This window comes from Drosophila ficusphila, unplaced genomic scaffold, assembly GCF_018152265.1.
Source record: "Drosophila ficusphila isolate 14025-0441.05 unplaced genomic scaffold, ASM1815226v1 contig_198, whole genome shotgun sequence".
Taxonomy (NCBI): Eukaryota; Metazoa; Arthropoda; class Insecta; order Diptera; family Drosophilidae; genus Drosophila; species Drosophila ficusphila.
In genome coordinates, this window is record NW_025064092.1 from 9,103,196 (window position 1) to 9,124,396 (window position 21,201).

Sequence of the window (21,201 nt, forward strand, 5' to 3'; positions counted from 1 at the left end):
GTGCGGGGAAAACAAGGAAAACAAAACAAACCGACGCTGAAAGTAAATGAAAATCATGGTCAAAGTTTTCTCTTGCAAAACTTATGCGCGACTTATATATTCTTTCACTCCGTTTCCCCTAAACTAAAACCTTTTAACAAAGAGTTTATAGATATTACCGAATAAATAAATTGATATATTTTTTATTATTTTTTAAAGACAGTCTGATAAAATATATTCGCAATGCTATAGGCACTTTTTAGTCGTCCCAACCCTGCGTAAGAGTATACAAATATGCAATGAGGAGGACACAATTTGCGTGTTTTGATTTGACAAAGGTTTGCGAGGTCTTACGGCTTCGTCGTGGGATGTCATGATGGGAAAAGCAGAGGCCCAAAAACTGAGATTTTTTTACCAAGATTTTCGCAGCTCGTCGCTGTTTGAATTCAACGTTTTTCGAAACTCTTTCGACGAATGGATTCGTCCATGGGGCAATATGGCATGAGGCATTTATACTAATTTGTCGATAATTTCGTTAAGGTCGTAAAATGTTCGCTTATGTTTATGGCACACAAAGTGGCCAGAAGGAATGGCAATGCCAATTGGACATGGGAATTTAGCCGAGCAGGTCTAATAGACATTTTATCGATTGCCATGCACAATTATATTTAATGAGCTTTTAATTGAATTGATTTAGTTTTACTTTGCCGTATAAATAGCAGGCGGCAAGGTCGAAGGAGCAGCAGGACATGCGATATGGCCTAGATAGCCGGCTAGATAAGCCCGCAACGGCGAAGGAGGTTAATTCGTAGGACGGGAACAATGGGCTCAAGGCAACATAAACACATTCATTACAATCAATTACATTTTTAGTTATTCAAGAATGGTTATTTGGATACTTAAAGAGGCACACACTTTTATATAAATGAAATTGTGAAAGAATTTCTGGCTTTTTAACCCTTTCATGCCCAAATTAATCTGGGGACACATAGAAAATATTTAACGCCATAAATGATTAATAGGAACCCCAAGTAACGTTCATATCGATTTTCGATACTCTAAGTCCTTTGGTATGTCCTTACTGCAATGTTGCCTTTAGGCCTTTGAAAAAATCCACACTCTTTATAAAACAATTTTCAAGCCCAACTTTATACTTTTATCATAGTCTTACCTGTTTTAAAGATATGTACGGACTTATTTTATTAGTATTTGTCCCTAATTTTAGTTAATCGCACTATTTGCACGGACACTTTTTGGTAAAATTTTTCGGCAGCTGTGGTCGCTTCGAATCATAAGTGATAACTCAGCACACGCTGCAGCTGCATTCGCCAAAATTACCAAAAATTAAACAACATTAATAAGGGGAATCGCCTATAAAAAAAAATCCACAAAAATTTTGAATCTTAACCGATTTAAACTTCAAAAAGTCAATGTTGCCTGTAGGCAACAGTGGGCATGAAAGGGTTAACAGAGGCGAAGTATATCATTTTTCAGCAGTAATATTCGGAAAAAGATAGCCAACACATATATGATGGTAGCACGATAGAAAAAAAGCGCGATTAACTTAAAAATTGGAGCACAAAGTTACAGGAAATTGTCAGCGACAGAGTCCGAAAGTTTTGCGATGTTTTATCGCATACTCGTCATGTATCTCTGTTTTTAGCAGGAAGAGTTCATCTGATTTTCGGGCTGCCGGGCTCCAGCTTCGTCTCCTGAGCTCCTGGATAAATTTTCCATCCACGGAAAACTCACGACTGATGGAAATGCCAACAGCAGCCGAGAGAAGTTTTCCATCAGAAAAGTTTCCATCGCCAAAGTTGTAATTCTGTGCACACCGCCTTTGGTTTTTCCAAAACTTTTCTCTAGTTGCCTGCGATGACTGCATTGAAAAAACAAGTTTGTTTTCATTTTTCCCCGTTTCGCATTTTCCGCCTTTGTTTTCGTTTCAGTTTGCTCCTCATGTTTGATGGCTTTTTTTGTCTCTTTCTGAAGTCCCCGTCGAAATATGTCTCTTTCCCCCATCGCTCTTTTGTCCCATTTCAGGCTATTTATTTTTGTGTTTTTTTCCCTCCATTTGTTCACCCTTTTGTCCTGCGAGCTGCAGGCTTTAGTAGTAAGCTGCGAGCATAATTTCATTTTAATACTTTTTAAGCGCATTAATTACACATACACAACAAAGTGGAGAGAGGGACGGGAAGAGTGGGCAGAGTGAGGGAGAAGGAAACAGGCGGACGGACGGACATGTATTGACATTGCCCAGCCCTCGTAACCCTTGCCATCCCTGGCTCTCAATTTAAGTGGATAATATGCGAAGCAATAACACCAAATGAATTGTGAGAACGCTCTCGGGAATTTTCCCTTTTTCCTCCGCCCATCTCTTTTTCTTTTCGTTTTTTTTTTCTGTGGGAATGCAAATAGTATATAAACATTTCTCTTTATTTAATTTGAAAGCTTTATTATCAACGTCGTTATAACTCGTTAGTCGTTCATCTCCCGATTCCCATGAAAAAGGGACTTTTTTGTACATTACGTATACGCTCCATAAATATTAAGGTAGTGGAAAATGCCATGTCGGGAGGTTGTTTTTCTCAACCTTTAAAGCTATTGTGATGACTGCAACATCTGAGGCATGTCATTAACTCCACCGACTATGCGCTTATTTAAATTTTACTCAATAAGAATAATCCTAAAACTTATCAAGTTTAATTTAAAATAATTCACATATATACATTAAAGATTTCATTTCTTAAGATTCCTTTAGTTACTTTCACTTCTTAACACAAAGTTCATTGTTGAATACTTTTTTTCTGCGTGACATTGTAAACATTTTGGGAAAATTCAACACACTGAACGAAAAAGAAATAAACCTTCTCTCTATAAACCCAAGAAACTAATTCGACTTTAACACAGACTAAAGCTTATCATAATCTCCCTGGAAAAAAGCAACTGCTGTGGGCAAAATCGTATCGTGTTAATGCCATAAATTTGGGCCAATCCATGAAGTGCAGCGTATTTACGACTAGCTACTCCAATTGCACTAATTAACTGAGTGGAAATGTGGGGCGGAGTGGGCGGTGGCAGGTGTTGGGCGGTGGGTGGTTGGTTGTGCAGGGACAAGTGCACATCCCTTGCAAGCGGCGGACAGGCAACCTTCACCTGAATGGACAAACAGTGACGCCATTGCGACATCCGACACCAGAACCATTTCGCAATCGAGAGTCTGCTCGCAGTGCTACACTGGAAGAAAAACATCCCAACAATAGCGACTAGTGGCTCTTTGTATGAAACTTTATGATGTTTACTTGAAAAAAAATATTTTAAGTCATAATAATGTATAATATTGCATAGTACCAATAAAATAAAACTATCGTACTGTTAAACAAATTCTTTTATTTTTATACATCAACAGTAACATTTCGCCGAGTGTATCGGCCAATGTCACCCATGTCCTAAGCACACCCTCTTTGATTAGCCGTGTGTTGTTGAGTGCATCCGAGTTGCGAAGAGCTGGTTGTATTGCATTACGTATATGTAATCAGCTTAGTTGCTGTCGCTTAATCAAATAATCATTGCCAGCTCCCTGCTCCCAGGTTTGGCCTTCCACCTTATAACTTCGACCAGGGAAAGGCGGATCGAATCGAATGGCAGGACCCTCCTCGGTAATTACAAACCATACACAAATCGGTCAGTCGTCAGTCCGTTGGCGATTGAGCGATTAGTGGAAGAGTGCTGCGGAGCTGGAGAGCCAGAACCAATTAAACAGGTGTGCTAAATAGGTCATGTTCGGACTGGATTAAGTCATATCGTATGGGCAGTAATCTGGTTGATTTCATCTGCTGATTTCTCTGCAAGTTTCCAAGCCACTCCATGAAATTACTGCCAGCTTTCAAATGATAGCTCAAACAATCTAAGCTTTAAATAACAAAATTTTCAACTGTAAAATTCTTTAAAATGTCAAGTAGTGATGATAAACTGGATTGGCGAAACACCAAGAACCCTCAAGAAGACAAAAATAAGCCGGACCTCTGGGAAAACGATATCGAACTGGCGCAAGATAGTATGCCTCATGAGAAGCAACAATATTTGGCTTTGCTAGCTGTAATCAACGATGTTCGCCAGCGACTAAATAACTATATCGAATGGACTGAAAGTATAAGGAAGAACGTAAAGTCCATACAGTCACTGACCATTAAGGCTCGCCAAGAGATGTTCTACTTGGAGACTCGAGGATATCAGCAAAAGCCTATTGTTTCGCCACATATTACTTCAAATAAATAAATTAAAACCATCCAAATTTAAAATATTAAAATATAAAATTTGTTAACTATAAATTAGAGTGCTTCTTTCCTTGGTTCTTAATGGAAAGTTCTATGAATTTGATGCCTTGCTTCGGACATTGCAACTCCCACATTTAGAGTGCGATTTCTGCCACTGCATCTGCACTTGTTCCCCCTTAAAGATTTTCCCCCTCTGGTTTTTCCTGGAAATTCGCTCCCGTTGCTGGTCGGTCGCATTGTTCTGGGAATTCGATTGCAGTCACTTTGGCCATTTTGTTTGTTTGAATGCCTATTTATAGTCTGTCATTTGAATGGCATTCCAGGCGGGCGATGTGGGCCCACGCATCATTTAAAAAATATGGGCGATGGGATGGAGCACACTATATATACGCACGTATGGAATATCGTAAACACATTTCCCGTTACACGTGCGGACATTTTGTTTAGTTAGTCAATTTCTAACTGCGAGTGTATGTATGTATGTGCGCATCGTAATTGCATAATGATTTATTTTCGCATACAATTCGCTTGATTTTGTTTTTTCCTGAATGCCGGGGAGTGTGTATTTTGATTTATTTACATTGGTTGCGAGGCCATCACAGCATCATCACTGCACAGACACGGGAAAACCATGATCCCAAACGATCTATGATTCGATAAAACAAAAGCTTAAGACTTAATGTGAATCTTTGGACATCCGCAATCTGGAAAATTCGCGTCTGGAAATCGCATCTTCGCTCTTTCGTTTAGAGGCCCAGTATTTGCACATCTTAGTGGAATCGAAATTAATTTGATTTATTTATTAGCTGTCTGTTATTTGTTTATAAACAATAAAAGCAAAAGAATGCGCATTTGAGGTTTATGAACATTTTCGTGGCGCCCAAAGCGAAGCGAAAGCCACACCAACACCACCAATAATTATTTTTATGGCAAATATTTATCTAACAGCATTTTCGGGGCGATGGGTGGTTTTTTGGTTTTTCGTTTTGGGGCTGTCAAAGGCAAACAAAAGCATCGAAGGTTGTTAATGCTGAAATATTTATGTGCGTTAATTACCCGCAGACGACCAAAAGTGGGCGGAGTTGGGTGGAAAAGTTTTTTTTTTTCGGGATAAGTGGGTTCGGAAGCACTGCATTTGCTTCTCCTCTGATCACCCACTCTTTTAATATCGCTGATTTCGTATGTTTGATAACCTATTAGCATTATTATATGTAATATAATTAATCTCCCTATAGATATGATTTCTAGAAAAATTCTTCAGTAAATTCTACAGTAATATCAGAAAGTTATAGAAAACGTTCAGTGGGAATTTAGACATCTGTCTTATTGATTTTCGTTCAACTGAACGCTATTTCAGGGTTTTGATATAATTAATAAATTAAAATTCAGAGCTCGGAAGGTCACCACTGTTTGACCCCAAGATCCATTATTTGCCATTATGTAATCACATCGCAAAGTCAAAATCTTAAATACGAAACTACAGCCAGCGGAAAGAAGCCAATTCAGCTAATAGAATTTTAAACTTAATTATCTCGGCCATACCCGATGTTGTGTATAATTCGAGAAAGATATAGGTGCGATGGTATGTACAAATCGCTTTGAGTTTACTTGTTCTGGGCATTTTGTTTATTATTCTGATAAAGTGATGTTGTTGCGATTGTTTCTTGGTCTGCGCTATCGTTAATGTGCATTTATTTTTACCCTTATAAATATTATTGCCAACGCAACCATAAACAGATTAAAAGCATCGAGTCACGTCTTTCAGATGAAAATCAGTGTAGTTAATTGCGAATCAAAACAGATGCAAAAGGTTAATAAGAAGTTGATCCAAATTACCACGGCTTTTGTGAATTTTGAAGCACTTAAATATTGGTTTTTGGGCCATTCTCAACGGCACTCAATTTGAGTTTCATCGCCAATGGAAATCCAGTTGGAACTGACATTTTCCCGTCTTTTCAACCCCACGGTTTTTCCGACTATAACGGCAGGCGAAGGACCGGTGAAAGAGAGAGACGTGAAAATAAGTAAATATAATCAAATTTGAACTTAATGAGCGACCCGGAAATCATTTTCAGCACCATCAACGGGGGAAAACCAAAACAGAATCATAACTGTAGCATAAATTAGAGGGAGAACTTCTTCGCAGGAAATTCCAGGCGACTTTTTCCGTTATCTGCTTTCGCTTTCCAGCAGGACAACGAACTTTCTGTGGGTATAGTCGGAAAAGCCGGGAAAAATAGATGGTAGTGGAGGCCAACGGCAAACAGAGAAAAACATCCAAATATTTTGGCTTGGTCAATATTGAGTTAAAATGAATGCCAAGCCCCTCTACCTTCCCTTTAATAGTCCAGCACAATGGTGTTAGCTTTGTTCATTGGCGAAAAAAATAAATAAATAAAAAAAAGAGGCTGAGAGGGACGGAAAAGTTTCAACAAAGCGTCCAACAAAGCAATCATCAATTTGAAATGCTCAGATGACGGAGAGCAACGCTTATATGTGTACAAATATAAGGACTTCCCCAGTTCAATGAACCTTTTCTTAACACTTAATGGTAAGTAATTGAGCTGCTGAACATGGAGAATAAAAACAAATTAATGATTTTTTTTTGTAATTAATGACGAGACATTTGGTTTGTTATTTTGAAGAAGAGAGTTCAATCATTTAAAGTTTCAGAGATCATTGATTCTTTAAGGTCACAATATTAATATTATTACTTCATAGTAAAGGAAATACCACCTCAAATCTTAGTTTGATGCACCTACTTTGGAATTTCCAATAGCCCAAAGCCCTTAACCGATACGATAATTTGCTTCATTCACCAGTCGATTGGCATGTGAAGGGAAACGCAGCGAATTGGGGGGGAAACCAATGACAAATAATTAATTGCGCACACGGGAGGCACGGGAGGTCCTTGAAAGCCCCCTCAGCCTATCCGGGGCTGTCAGTCAGAGCTTTCGTCCTGTGAGCCGTGTGTCAGCTGTCCGTGGAATCCTGTTTCCATTTATAAAGAGCACACAAATGTGCGAGAGTTTTGCCGGATGGCGGATGGAGGATGGAGATGGCCGAGGAGATAGAGATGGGTATCAAGAGCTCCTTCGGCTCCGGCACCAATTAACTTGGGCGTATTGTGTAAATAATGTGTTAGACATGGTTACACATTCATGTGCCGGCCATAGACATGTCGTTGGCATCGTCATCTCCGGATCCTGAAAGACCCCCTCCGATACCCCGACGAGTCGAGACGGAAAACCCCGGGCAGCGATACGATTTTGATTGCACTTGGCGCTCTAATTGAAGACCGAGACAGGAGTGAAGAGCGAGGAGCGAAGAGCGAAGAAGGGCATCCCCAAAATGGGGCTGTTGACATTGATCCATTCCGATTAGACGTTGAATTCTGATGCCTCCCATGTCGATGTGGAACCGATGCCAAAAGCTGTTGCTGTGCTGCTTGTTGGTAATTGCCATCAAATCGAGGGATAAAAAGCCAAAAAAGAAAAGGATACAGTGTGTTGCACTGCGAGAAACGAAAAGTTGCACACAATATAATGTTCTGAAAAAATATATTGCGCTGATATATCAAACATCATTTTTTGTTAAATAAAATGTCTGATAGAAATAAAACAAAAATCATAGTTGGTCTTAATGATAATAAAATTCAATCGATTTGAATTCTAATTTAGTTTTTTAGTTTTTTTTTTTAGTTTTGAGAAGCCGGAGAGGATTAGTTTTTCTTCGAGCGTAGGAAAAGGCGAAGTGGTGTCCTTCCATCCATGGACTGACTTGTGCGCCATGCATGTGACGACAGCTCAGCAGGATATTTTGTAAATCATTAGTCAACAAAATGATGGTTGTGTGTGTAAGTGACTTTCCTGGCCAGTGTGTAAGTTTGTTTTTGTGTGAGTGACGCCATTATTCCCCTCCGCTTGCTCTTAATATACCCGCCAAAAAGACCAGATCTCATGGCTTTATAATATTCCACATTCCAAGTCTGATGAGATGCGCCACCTGCTCAAGATTGCCCTCAGTTTCGATGTTTTGAGTGCAGTCTGCCACCGATGTCATCAGCATTATGAGTGGGTGGTTCTTGGGTGGCTTCTGGGAGAGTGCTGATAGAACTAAGAGCCCCACAAGTCCAGTGACTAACTACCAACTATTTAACGCCTTCATAAGACCCTCAAAGATCCCAGATTATGAGTAACACACATTATTATATTGAAAAACGATTTTTGAGCACCTTAAAGATTTTTGTATTACCATAGTTTACATAAATATTAAAGGGTTGTTATCACTTTCTAAAGTTTATTAAATATACAAATTTTATTATCCTTTAAAAAACATTTAAGTTTGGCCGACCATTTAACAAGAAACTACTTTATATTTTTTTTTTTTTAAAACAAAAGCAATATCGTAGTGCACAATTTGCCCGGCGAGAGTTCAGTCAGAGGGAAAGTCTTGCTGAAGGCATGAAAATGGTTAAAAGTTTGGGATGGAGGTGAAAGTTAGAACGCGGGAGTGGTTGGATGGGCGCAAGAGTGGGCTCAGGTCAAGGGGAAAGGCGAAAGGGGAAAGTGGAATGGGGAAAGGCGGCGTTTTGTGCTGGTGGCGCGGCTAATGACGCCAACACTAGGCGGACGTTTAATGTATGTGCACGTAGCCAGGTCCATTCCGCACACCGTCTTCCTCGCTTTCTCCTGCTTCTATATCGCTATCTCTTTCTCTTCACACACACTTACGCACGCATGAAAGTCAAGGCAGACAACGTCAGATGCTAGAGCATTGCATTACATAAGCGACGCAAAACTGTATGCTACACTTTTTGATGGCCACCCATCCATCTGTGTGCGAGTGTGTGTGTGTGTGTGCTATTTCTGGCCATGGAAGGCACTGAGGAATATGGGGGAAGGGAAGGGGGAAAGGGCACGGGCAAGAGAAAGGAGAGGGGGGAGGGCGGGGGAAAAGGACAGCGGTTGAGGGTCGACAAGGATACGCACGGCACGCCACTCAAAAGCCATAAGCCCGGCAAATTAACATGCCCAAATTATGACAAAAGGAAAACGAGGCTAAAACAAAGGACCAAAAATAAAGCTGCAAAAGGATTGGTGGGGAATGGGGGGCACTTTTGCTGCAGACCGGAAAAAGCAAAAGTGAGATTAGAAAACATTTCTGATAACAACCTTTTTCAAATACTCTGCAAATGTTTATCCTTATTAATAGAGATGGCAAGCCAACAATTTCAAGCAATAATTCTCTATTCATCATCCTAGTTTCCCATAGCCAACGAATATTTAGGAAATCATAAGAATTAAACAATAATATTTCAACCCCTTATAAATTTTCCATTCCCTTAAGAAAAAAAAAACACCGAAAATTATATACATATTAGTTGCCGCAGCCTAATTAAAATTTGTAATAACCCCTTTTGTCTGACGCATTTTAAGGTTGAGGGAACATCAAGTACAGATTACGCATACGCCCCGAAAACCAAAGTTGAAACTGAAACTGACTCACCGAAGCACCGCCACACCACATAGAACTGACATAATCAGAGATGAGGACACGGTATCCAACAAAACACCAACTGGAACATAATGGGCAAGTTTTGGGCAAAATGGGGGTATAAAGTAGACGACCAAAACGCTCCCCTCACCAAAAAAAAAAAAAAGTACTAAGAACCGCAGTCACCGTAGATATAGTTTAATATACATATAACATGCTCGTGTTGTTGCTTTTGCCTTTCACTGAGAAAAATAGCACGTGAGTTGAGGCCAAGCATCTAGTTTTAAAATCAATAAATATTACACCTGTTGTTTGTTTTTGTTTTAAATTCAACCATAATCATCTCAAATATTTCAGTAAACTTTTCATAACTTTACTATAATTTTAAGTCGGCTACTTATTCACGTTGTTTTCAGTTTGTAAAGCAGGTAAGGCACCTCACACATCATAAAGAATACATATTCCTGATCAGCATCACCATCTAAACCGATCGAGATATGTTCATCTGTCCGTTTCTATATAAACTAGTCTCTCAGTTTTAAAGCTATTTCGAATAGAAAAGGAAAATATTTATTTCGCCGTAATAATATATATATAATAATATAAATATTTCGAATCAATAAGCACATATTTTTATCAGTGCCTTTGGTAAGCCAGGGGAAATTCCCAAAGTGATTATATTAATACAACATGAGCCACAAGTATGTTGCATACATTGAGGCGTGCCGACTTGAATCCATGACAAAACTTTTGCGCCATTCTGTGCGTGTGAATCTGTTCCTCGTGTATGTGTATGTATTGGTGGGTGTGAGTTTCTGTGTGTGCCAATGTGCGTGTGTGCCATTCATGGCGTATGAAATATACATAAACCAAAGGAGCCAACGAACCAGCTCTAATAATAATAAAATAATAAAATCCAAAACAAACTTTTCACCATGCTCAAAACTTTTGGGTGGTTTCTGCGAAAGGAAACCTGTAACCAAGAAACTAAAAGACTAATAGGATATCTGAAACTTAAAAACTTCGATTGCGACTGCCAAGCCGCAATCAATGTTTGAAAACCATTTTTAGGGGAATTAAGTCGACGGAAATTTTGTTAATGTTGAACAAACTGCCTCATAATTGTTTAAGTGCTAAAATGCCTTTTGACTGTTTTTTGGTATGCTAGTTCTTTTTGTTTAATTCGATTTCAACTTACCGCAACATTTAGTTTATGTTAAAGAGCGTAGTTTCCTGCGCTGAACTGTAAATTGAAAAAAATTGTATATATTAAAAACTGAATAGTTTGCAGTATGCTTATGTACACATTTCCATTCATGGAAAGCCCACATTTTTCAAGTCCCTCAGCGGCTGCAGTTTTGGCCTTAATTTTCTAAATCAAACAAAATAAAAGAAAAGACGAGCGAGCTCTCACACAAGCACAAATGATTTTTGTGTGTGCGAGTGAAGGTCAGCCCTGCTGCGTCTCCGAATGCCGCCACCCCCTCGCCCCCCAACACAATAAGATAAAAAAAAAAAAAAATAAAGTAAATAAAACACACACATGCAGAGCGATGCCTAATGAACTAAATTTCCATTTATCCGCACAACTTTTCATTGCACTGCAAAAAAAAAGAGCAAGTCTTGCCATTACATTACAAAGGCAAGTAAAACAATTTGTTTTAAACTAGTTTATCATTAAACATATTTCTAAAAACTTTCTAGCACCAGAAAATTTTTTTACGATTTTAGGCACTTTCTACTTCACATTGCTTATCTTCGGGCCCGTGCATTTGCCATTGGTGTTCGCTGTATATTTTCTGTTGCGACTGCCGGAAGCCTTCCCCACTTTACCACCCACAAAAAAACAACCCATTGCCTTGCCCTTGCCTTGGAAAATCGAAAAAAAAAAGAAGAAAAGAAAGAACGTGGCTGAAACTCAGCTGGCGTTCCCTGCTCGCTGTTTATCTCGCTCGCTGTGCACATTAACCTCTTTGTTAATCATTTACAAACAAATGCAAATAAAATAAAATACAGCAGCCCAGGTGAGGCGAAGGCAAAGGTAACGAAAGAAGCAACAAACAGCGATGACGACGACGGCTATGCAAATAAAAAACGCTGGCAAATGAGCAGCGAATTTGCAAAAAGGGCAGGTCGTAATACAAAGGGGAAATTTTTCGGGGGGCTACGGTCTGGGATAAGCTCTCGAGCTTTACGGCATACACAAAATAACGGGGCGGCAAAACGAAGAGAGTGCCACGCCCACACAGGATTCTGGCTAAATACACAATGAAAATTGCAAACTAACCTTTATTAAAATAAATAAGTATGAGGAAATGAGAGATTTTATTTCAAAAAGTATTTTTTTTAATGATACAATTAATTTTATTTATTTTGCACAAAGTTGTAAAAAGACTGAGTGGAGAAAAACAAATTTTTTTTCTGTGTAACCGATACCGGTTTCGGGACATTAAAAAAATGATTCGACAGTTGAAAAATTCATCTTGAATCGCTGAATAATTCAGCGAAACTTTTGCGACTCTTTTCACTGCAAATTGCATTTTGGTCTGGTCACAACCAGAGCTCCTGTGTTGACTTTTCAGAAAACTTTCAGCCAACGGTGGGCATGGGGTGAAGCTGGTAAAAGAGGTTTTCCACAGCGCTCCAATTTCCCAGCTGCTTTTATATGCAAAAGATACTCGACTTTATGCTGCTGCTGCTCTGCATGTTCATAATTAGTTTGATGATGTCTGCAGTCAACCCACTTCCACTTTCTCCCCTTTTTCCTTTCCCCGTTTCCCTATTTACCACCCGGTTTACTATCCCTTGATTTTAGGCCTAAAACAACTAAAACACCTTTTGATCTGCTCTAATTAAAAAATAAAATCTTGGCACATTGAGAGGTAAGTAAGTAAAACCAGTACACATGTAGATAAATTAACCAACTATCAGTCAATTGGTAATTCAGTCTTTCAGTCATTATGTCAGTTGGTCAATCAAGGCAAAAACGGTGGTTTGGGGACCACCTTTTGGCTTTTCAAGCATCACGGCTGCTTTAATAAAATTGTTCACTTTCCCCGTGCTTTTGTGTGTGTGCCTGGTGAACGCGTGTCTTTGGGTCTGATTCGATTTTCGTTGATTTCCCAGAAAATTCCACATTTCCCCAACCAACCCCCACTATTCAGAGCTGGTGCCTAGGGGCTTGGGTTTGTTGAATTGACTCGCTAGCCTCCTTGTTCCGGCAGCAATCTTTGGTCAAATCGAAAGCGAAAGCCATGAGATACTTCTGACTGGCTTTCAGATACCTTAAGATACTTTTAACTCGAGTACTGCTTGCAGCTCTCGGATAAACATGGTAAGAAGTAGTAATTACGATATGCACTTGAGCATTAAGTAGAGATTAGGAAAGCTGTTCGATTTTGTTATAAATTCTGCTCATTAAGTTATCAGGAATTTAATTTGCGTTCCAACCAAACAAGCTAACCAAAAAAGCTTTAAACTGAATATAAAAGTAAAGTAAGATCAAATTTGTAAAATTAAATAACGGTTTGCATGTGACGAGATATTTATTATCTTTCACGCCTACATTAGAAATTGTATCCTTATACATACATAGCAACAGTTGCAAGCTGCAAATTGTTAAATATCCAGTCTGTCAAGGGTATCTGTATCTGTAGTATCTGAGAGTGTCCCCGGGTCGTATCTAATCTTCCCTGTCATGTATCCGCCGCCGTTTGTGTGTCAGGTAATTGCCCGGCCAAAAAACATGTTACCCACTACAGGCAACTTCATTCCCCAAGCATTTGCAGTCCCTCCAAATTTTGTTTTCCTCAGACATTTATCAATACACGGAAAAAAAATATGCTAGAGATTAAATCACAGACAAATTGGAGATTTATAAAAAAATTCGGAGTTCTGATTAAATAAGAACTTAAGGATAATAATGTACTTGAACTGCAATTTCGATATAAGTTTGTGGACTTGAGAAAATCTTACACCCTAATCCAATTAACTGTTTGGTTATATTTTCTCGCAGTGGAGTGTCAGACGTCGCGATGTCCATGCTGTCAACGCCATGCCTCCTAACGGTTTATTTGCAAAGCGTTCAAACTGTGAAAATGGCGTGCGGTGCGCGGTGCTGGCCATAAAAAAACATAAACCAAAACCCCAAAACAGAAACAGAAACAGAAACTGAACTGAACGAGGAGAGAACGGCAACGACGTCAGTGAGTCAATAATGTAATTTTCTCGTTTGATATTTCGACGACATACACAGGGAGTGGTGGGAAATGAATGAGGAAATGAGCTAAAGGCAAGCCATTTAATGAAGCCAACAGCGTTCCTTGAGAGCAAACCCAATCAGGTTAAAGGTAGCATTCGAAAGCCCAAAACAGTTGCATCCTAAGGAAATTTTAGGTAACTAAACTCTAAAAGCAAGCAATAAAATTCATTTTTAAAAACCGGTAAAAACCTCAAAGTAGTTTGCTGTGAATTGACTTTCAATCAGACATCACACACTCACATCAAAGCAAAAGTTAAAACAGTTATAGTAAATTTTCAAAGAACACTCCAAATTTCGGCAAATTTTCAACATCACAACTAGGCGACATTTAACACTATATTATCGCAAGCAGGAGAGTTTTGCAAATTCCATTCAGAGAATAGGACAAAATGCCGTTCAAGAAGCCATTGAATAATCAAAAACCGCTGGTCGGTCCGCTCAACTATCAAGAGCTGCAAGAACTAGACGCGATGTATCCGATCAAAATGGATATACCACCAAATCTTAAAATTAATATCGATTTGTGCGACGTGGAGCTGCAGTTGCAAGCGGAAATGGGTAAGCAAAAATACAACAAACTAAATAATCCTTGTGATAAAACACTATTCCTTCACATAATTTATATTTACCAAGGTGAGCTACAGCGCATTTTTGACCATTTGGCACCACCTCCAACTGCTGGACGAGATTTAGTGGCCAAGGCCACCAACAATCGCGGCGAACGCAACAGATCCAATCCGATATTCTTCGACTTCGATGAGACACCTCTGCCACTGGCCCATGCTTCGAGGGGCCAGCGCAAGAGGACCCGAACACGCAATCCAATCCTAAATCCGTATGACAGTGAACCGGAAGTCGAGGAAAACCCTCAAGTTGCCGTGAAAGTTGTGGAGGAACCTGCTCTGGCTGTCCCGAATCAGCAAATGGATGCGAAAAATAATCTCCTGGCTGTTAAGTTCTGCAACCTAATGCTCGCCAGGCTCTGGCGTCGTCGAAAGGCCGAGGTTTACGATCTTCACGCTCTCGTTCGCAAATATCAGGATCATGTAAGTTTACTTGCAGCCCAATCATTGATAAACATTTGGTTGATGATTGCTTTTTAATATTTCCCGAAGGCCGCTCGCACCCAAACCGAGCTTTTTACCCGAAATCGAATGATCCTAATGGAGCAGCGACGCGGTGATCACGCGCAACTTAGGCGCACCTTCAGTCGGCTTCAAGAAGCCATGGACAGTTGCGCCAATATGGACAGTGAACTGAAGGAGTTGCGCCTGCGCGAAGCCGCTTTACACAGCGACCTGGCTGCCAAAACGCAGGAATGCGAGTACTTCGCCGAAATGCTGGACACTTGCCGCTCCGAAATGTTCCGGGAGTTGACCATTCATCGAGAGGGAGCCAGCGAATTGGCCAAGCAACAGAGGCGAGCCCTCGATTTGGAGCGTCAAAATGCCCAGTTGGAGGACGATTTGCTCACGATCAAGGATCAGTTTCTGTCGCAAAATGATGAAATGTCGGTGGTCCTTGGCGAAAAACAGCAGCAACTGGACACAGCGTACGAAATGCTCAAAAGCTACGAAGAGGAATTGGCTGGACTCGAATTGTAAGTCTCGTTTTTTAGTCACAATTAAAATAAATAAATTAAATGCTTTTAAAAAATATATTTCCCACTTGTTCTTAGAAAATACAAAGAACAGCTGCGTCAAAAAGCGATCGACGTGGAATTGCAAAACGAGATAATGATTCTGAAGAGAAATTTAGGCGTGGCACGCTACTTGATCTTCTACCTGACAGCCCGGGAGTGGGGAACTTTCCATGGTTGCGTATACCACCTGGTGGCCGGAACATTGGACTGTCTATCGCCCGCTTTTTGCGCACCGCCGATGGCTAACAATATGCTCCGAGTGGCGGTGGCTGCCGTCTTCCTGCTTTTCACCATGTACTAATTCATTTTGAGGACACAAAAGGGATTCTAATAAGGATTTGAGGTTGCATGGTATTCAAATACGATTTCCAGGACAAACTACAACAAATTTGTTTTACAATCATTTTAGAAAGCTTTTCGTTGTCCCTTTTTTGTCACAGTATTTTCGCAACTAAAAAATTCGAATAAAATTTTCCCTAACCTGAGAAAGAAAATAAGTTTTTTATTATTAGTTATTCTACTAAAAAAAAACCCCATAAAAGCGAACTCACGTGTGTGCATGTCCATATCCCATTTGGGTTTTCCACCTCACTTATTTGCAATATCTGAATGTGGCTGTCCAAATCTATCATTGCTTGCGGTCAACCGCGAATCACAATTCATTCTAATTCCGAGTTGATGTTCAAACAATTTTGACAGTTTGGTAGTGAATAACTTGGCAGATGATTGTGGCTATTGGTTTGTATGTGCCCAATTAATCAAACGATATTTTTTGGCCCAAAACTAGATACAAAGAATGTAAATGTATTTAAAGGGATTGGCTCATCAAGCAAACAGTAACTGGTTGTAAACCAATAATTTTAATAAACTACCTTAAGTGAGCTACCAATAAAACTCTATTTGCCATGGGCAATTTCTTTACTCTTCCGTGATAAGCAAAAGTGCGGAAGGGCCTTAAAAGTTACGCATACGCCGCGTGTTCAGTTCGACGACGATTGCCATTCAGTGGATGGGCCCAATGTCATCCGAATTATACTGAATCGCTAAATCAACTCAAGCGAGGTGAACTGAGTCGGGAGCACAAAGGCCTTAACTCGATAAATGCATTATACAATGCGAACCATAATTGTCGTACTGGGTGTGAAAATCCGGATGGAAATGGAATTGGCAAATGGAACTTGGAGACATCGTTGCAGTCACTTTATTTAGATAAATTATTTATCTATAATTGATAAATGTAATTCGACCATTTTTTATATTGCAAACTAAAATATCAAACAGACACCTGCACTCTGAATGCACAATGCGATGTTCTATATTCATGAAAGTATTTTGCCCTCCAGCGTTTAATCTTCCAACTGGTAATCCTCAGCGTTTTTTGATAATTTATGATAATTCGAGTTTATTTACTGCCTACATGACCATAAATTGTTACCAAGCAATTTCCATATGGGAGATAACAATATTTCCGGAACTGGGCATTATTATCTATTACAAAATGTGCCATGTTTTCGGTTCGCGTTGAAAACCTTTTTATTCTTAGATATTTGCAATATGTTCTTCGTAAACTGTTTGTTTTCTTGAAGATGTTATCTTAAAAAGTATTATGGATATACATTTGTAATAGTTTTTAATAAAATCATGACTCAGTGGACTGATGACATATGAAATACCCGTAATTAGGAAAGCCATTATATGGCAGAAATTTGAATTTAATTCACAAAGACGTTTATCAACCTATACTTACTTAAAAATTTTTGTAACAGTTATATTGGTTCAGATTGTATCCGTTTTTTTTCAGTGTACCGATTATTATTGTGGATGTCGTTTAAACGTTTTACTTACGTATTTAATTAATTGGCTTATACATTTTTTATTTTGTTCTTTGTAACCTATTTTTGTTTGTTTATTTTGTTTATTTATTTTGTTTGTTTTTTCCCACCTTGCAAATTTTAGTTTAAAGAGCATTGCGCCATATACAGTTTGATAAGTCTGTCCTCTCTTCTCATTCCTACCTCTCTCCTTCCCTTGAGCCGTTTTTCTCAATTTGTTTCATACAGGTGACACCCGATTGTTTTTGGTTGCACTTTTTTCGTGTTTCACACTTTGCACAAAGCACTGAGTTACTGCAAAAAGGCGATCGCAGTTAAAAAATCGCACAACAACAAAAAAAAGGGCGGCTGGGGGTGCACAATAGAAAAAATCCAACCTGCGGCAATTGAAACTGAAACCAAAATCAAACCGAAACAAACACGTTGCTTCCCACTCTCTCACTCTCTTGTTTTTCTCTCTCCTGTTTATCGCGGATTATAGAACACACTAACGGGAAAAGTTTCGGCGGACGACCACTGACTAACTGAGAACGGAGAGCCGGCGTCGGAGAACTAAGCACTAGGAATGGGGAGAGCGCTTTTATCTTAAGTACAGTAGTCAGTCCAAATTATAAGCCAAAGATTATTAAGCTACATTTTTTTAAAAGGTGCAGACTTAACGCATCTTACAACCTCTCTCTATAAGAGAAAAATTAATATTTTAAAAAAATGTAAAAAAAAGTTATTGTTGCAGTTCTAAAACTTTTTTTTAGAACTAAATTTTTACAAGAATATATTTAAAAATTCTTATATGTGTTAAGTCTTTTCTTCTTAACAGGGAAGTACTGCCCGGCTCTCTCTGTTGCAAATTCTCATTCCATATTTTACTCTCTCTTTCTCTGCGTGGGTGCTGATCGTGCGAGCGAGAATGCAAATATTATTATTGTTTTTCTCGCCTGCCCTCTGTACCCTTTTCCCAGCTCCAAAAGTGGGATTGTGTTAGTACGATGAGTATGCGCGACGGTGGTCGCCGTAACGGTTTGTTTGTTATTTTGTTATTATAGCTTAATTGCATAATCCTATGCCACCCAACACCCACTGCTCATCGGCCACCTCCCACCCCCTCACCCATTCCAACAGGGTTGCAGAGCAAACAAACAAAAGGAAATTGGGTGAAAACACTACTGATCGCCACACTTGCCATAAAATATCTTAGTGAAGTTGCAGTACACACATATTTATTTTTGCCACTTAGAATATGTTTTTTTTTTGTTTAATTTTAATATTTGTTACAAAAATTATAGTTCTGAATAGTTTATTATTCACTTTTTGTTGCACTGTTTTTTTTTTCAGTGCAATTTAGCTGCGACGTCTACAGAGGCCAAAACAAGTGGCTGCTGTGTGTGCAAACGAGAAGGGGCGACCAGGTGACGATGGGTTCGAGCGAGAAAACGTGCAAATTTTTGTTTGCTCTGCCGACGTCGTTTTGCGTGTGTAAATTTCAGTGCTTCAATTTTATGTGTGTTTCTTCCTCTTTTCCCCATCATCATCCGCCCTCCGACTCCCCCTCTTATTCGTGTTTGCGTCGGCGTGCGCGCAAGTAAATTTCTTCTAATTTAATATTTTGTTTACATTATTTATTCATTTACTTATGTATTTGCGAAGCTTCCTCTTGGCGCGTTTGTTTGTTTATATATTTCACCTGGTCCTTCCCCCCTCTCTCCTTTTCCTCTTCCTCTTTCATCCCTTCTTTTCTTCTTTTATATTCAAGTTTTGGTTAATTACTTAAAATGTAGGCCCATAGATCCTAAATTTTAATTAATATAAAGATAATCAAAAAATAAATACATAGTATAAAAACATCTTTAAGCCTTCCTATAAACAAAAAGTTGTTGCCTATTTAATAACAACTTCCAAGAACTTCAAATCAGTGTTAAGACTCAACACAAAACAAATAAACAAAGATAATCTCATCTTTCTTTTCTTTAAATTCAATGATCGATTTTTATATTATATAAGGAATTATCTCGCTCCTGTTTTCCGTAAATACAACATTCTATTACTTCCATAGAGGAAAGGTTTCTATCATGCCAATATCTAAAGAAAATTCCTTGCAAGAAGGATTTTGATATTTTAATAGCAGTTTTAGCAGGCAATATGTTTTTAAAACTGCAAAAAATAAAGAAAAACTTGCAGCTACATATGGATGTTAAATAAGCAGTGTACAATGTTGGGAGCACACACTATGTTTCGTTTGAAATTTTGTTTGGCCTTGCAGGATGTAAGCTTAAATGCGACGCCTAAAAGCGTGCTTTAAAAACTAATTCCGTCTTTGCAACCCCCACAACACACAAAACTTTTAAAATATGCAAATCGAAAACAAAAAATACGCATTTTCGCAATGCTCTTCTTACCTTTGATTCTCCCCTTGTCGCACCTTTTTCTCCTTTAGTCCCTCTTCTTCGAATCTTCCTTCGCGTCTGTCTGTCGGTATGTTTGTGCTTGTCCGACTTTGACTCCGTTTTGTTTATTTGTATATAATTTAATCGTTTTGTTTGATTTTTTGCACTTTAAAAAACTGGCACCGCAAAAAAAACAAGAGTTGTTTACAAACTCGCTTGTTAGACCCACGGAAATAAAACAAAGAAAATAAAAACAAGAGCGCAAGGCAAAAAGGAGTGACAAAAAGCGCGTGTTGCGCTGATTTATTACGGGTTTCCAAATAAAGTTTTTTTCTTGGCGCTTTTCGTTTTGATTTTTTGAGGTGGTTACTTTAATGCTTTCAAGTTTTCACCATCTCCGTTCGTTACCCGGAATTTTCTTTCTTTTCATCTGTTTGTTTTTATTTAGTCTGTTGTTGTTGGTTTCCGCACCATAAATGAAAATCCGCGTCCGTTTTCACGAGAAGTGTTCCCAGATGGCGAAATGGCTTTCCCGCAAATACCCCAGTCCAAAAATGAAATGCTACTAAAAAATCCATACTTTCCCCCAAAACGTATTCTTCAACCCATGGTATAAACGCGGGTTGAAGCATCGGATTTTGGAACTAATGGGTTTGCGTCCCGGACTGCGCTATTTCCTTAAAACAATGACTAAAAAAGTTTTTTTTTAACATTTTATCATTCAGAGAAGGGCTGTTCTCTTATGCATGTGTAAATTGATTTTATTGAAATAGGGAAAACAAGAATTAAGACAATTGGTGTGACCAAAACACCTAACGAGCTTATAAATATGAAAAACGAATCTCGTGCCAAGGTTCAAATCTAGCATGTTTGTATAGTTTTGCCTGTGTTCATTCTTAAATAAGCACGATTTTAGATACTGGGGGATTTGAAGACATGTTATTGGTAATTGGCCCAAAATAAACACTTTTTAATATATACAATTTTTCGATATCTCACACCGTTTACGAGGGCCTTAAATGTCGGATTATAGTGCGGGCGTGTAGCGGGCACGCACTTATGCATTGATACAAATGCTATATAATTATTAAAGGAAAAAATTAAACTAAAAACTGAAAAAATATATTCGCTCCAAAGTACCAACAAATCGTAGGCGAGAGGAGGGCCCTATTCGCGAATATCGCAAGTTCCGTGAAAAATATGTGCAATAAGTAATTGGCATATTTATTTCGCCCGCACTATAATCCGACATTCAAGACTTGGTATCTCGTAAACAGTGCGAAATATCGAAAAATTTTATTTTTATTGTGGGCCAATTAACCATAATATGTCC

The 21,201-nt window shown here is 38.9% G+C and overlaps 2 protein-coding genes across 2 annotated transcripts in view; one reads left to right on the plus strand and one right to left on the minus strand.

Moving 5' to 3' along the window:
• LOC108091321 (1-phosphatidylinositol 4,5-bisphosphate phosphodiesterase) overlaps positions 1-20,391 on the minus strand; it is a 44,070-nt gene extending 23,679 nt beyond the window's left edge. Inside the window, 3 exon segments of the mRNA XM_017190457.2 lie at positions 10,951-10,995; positions 19,881-20,044; positions 20,239-20,391. The gene's annotated coding sequence lies outside the window, so the exon portion shown is untranslated.
• Positions 14,215-16,004, plus strand: LOC108091323. Its single transcript, XM_017190462.1, has 4 exons — positions 14,215-14,571; positions 14,647-15,059; positions 15,129-15,613; positions 15,692-16,004. Exons 1-4 carry the CDS (start codon positions 14,403-14,405, stop codon positions 15,954-15,956), a joined length of 1,332 nt encoding a protein of 443 aa, XP_017045951.1. The 5' UTR covers positions 14,215-14,402; the 3' UTR covers positions 15,957-16,004.
• Positions 20,392-21,201: the final 810 nt, after the last annotated feature.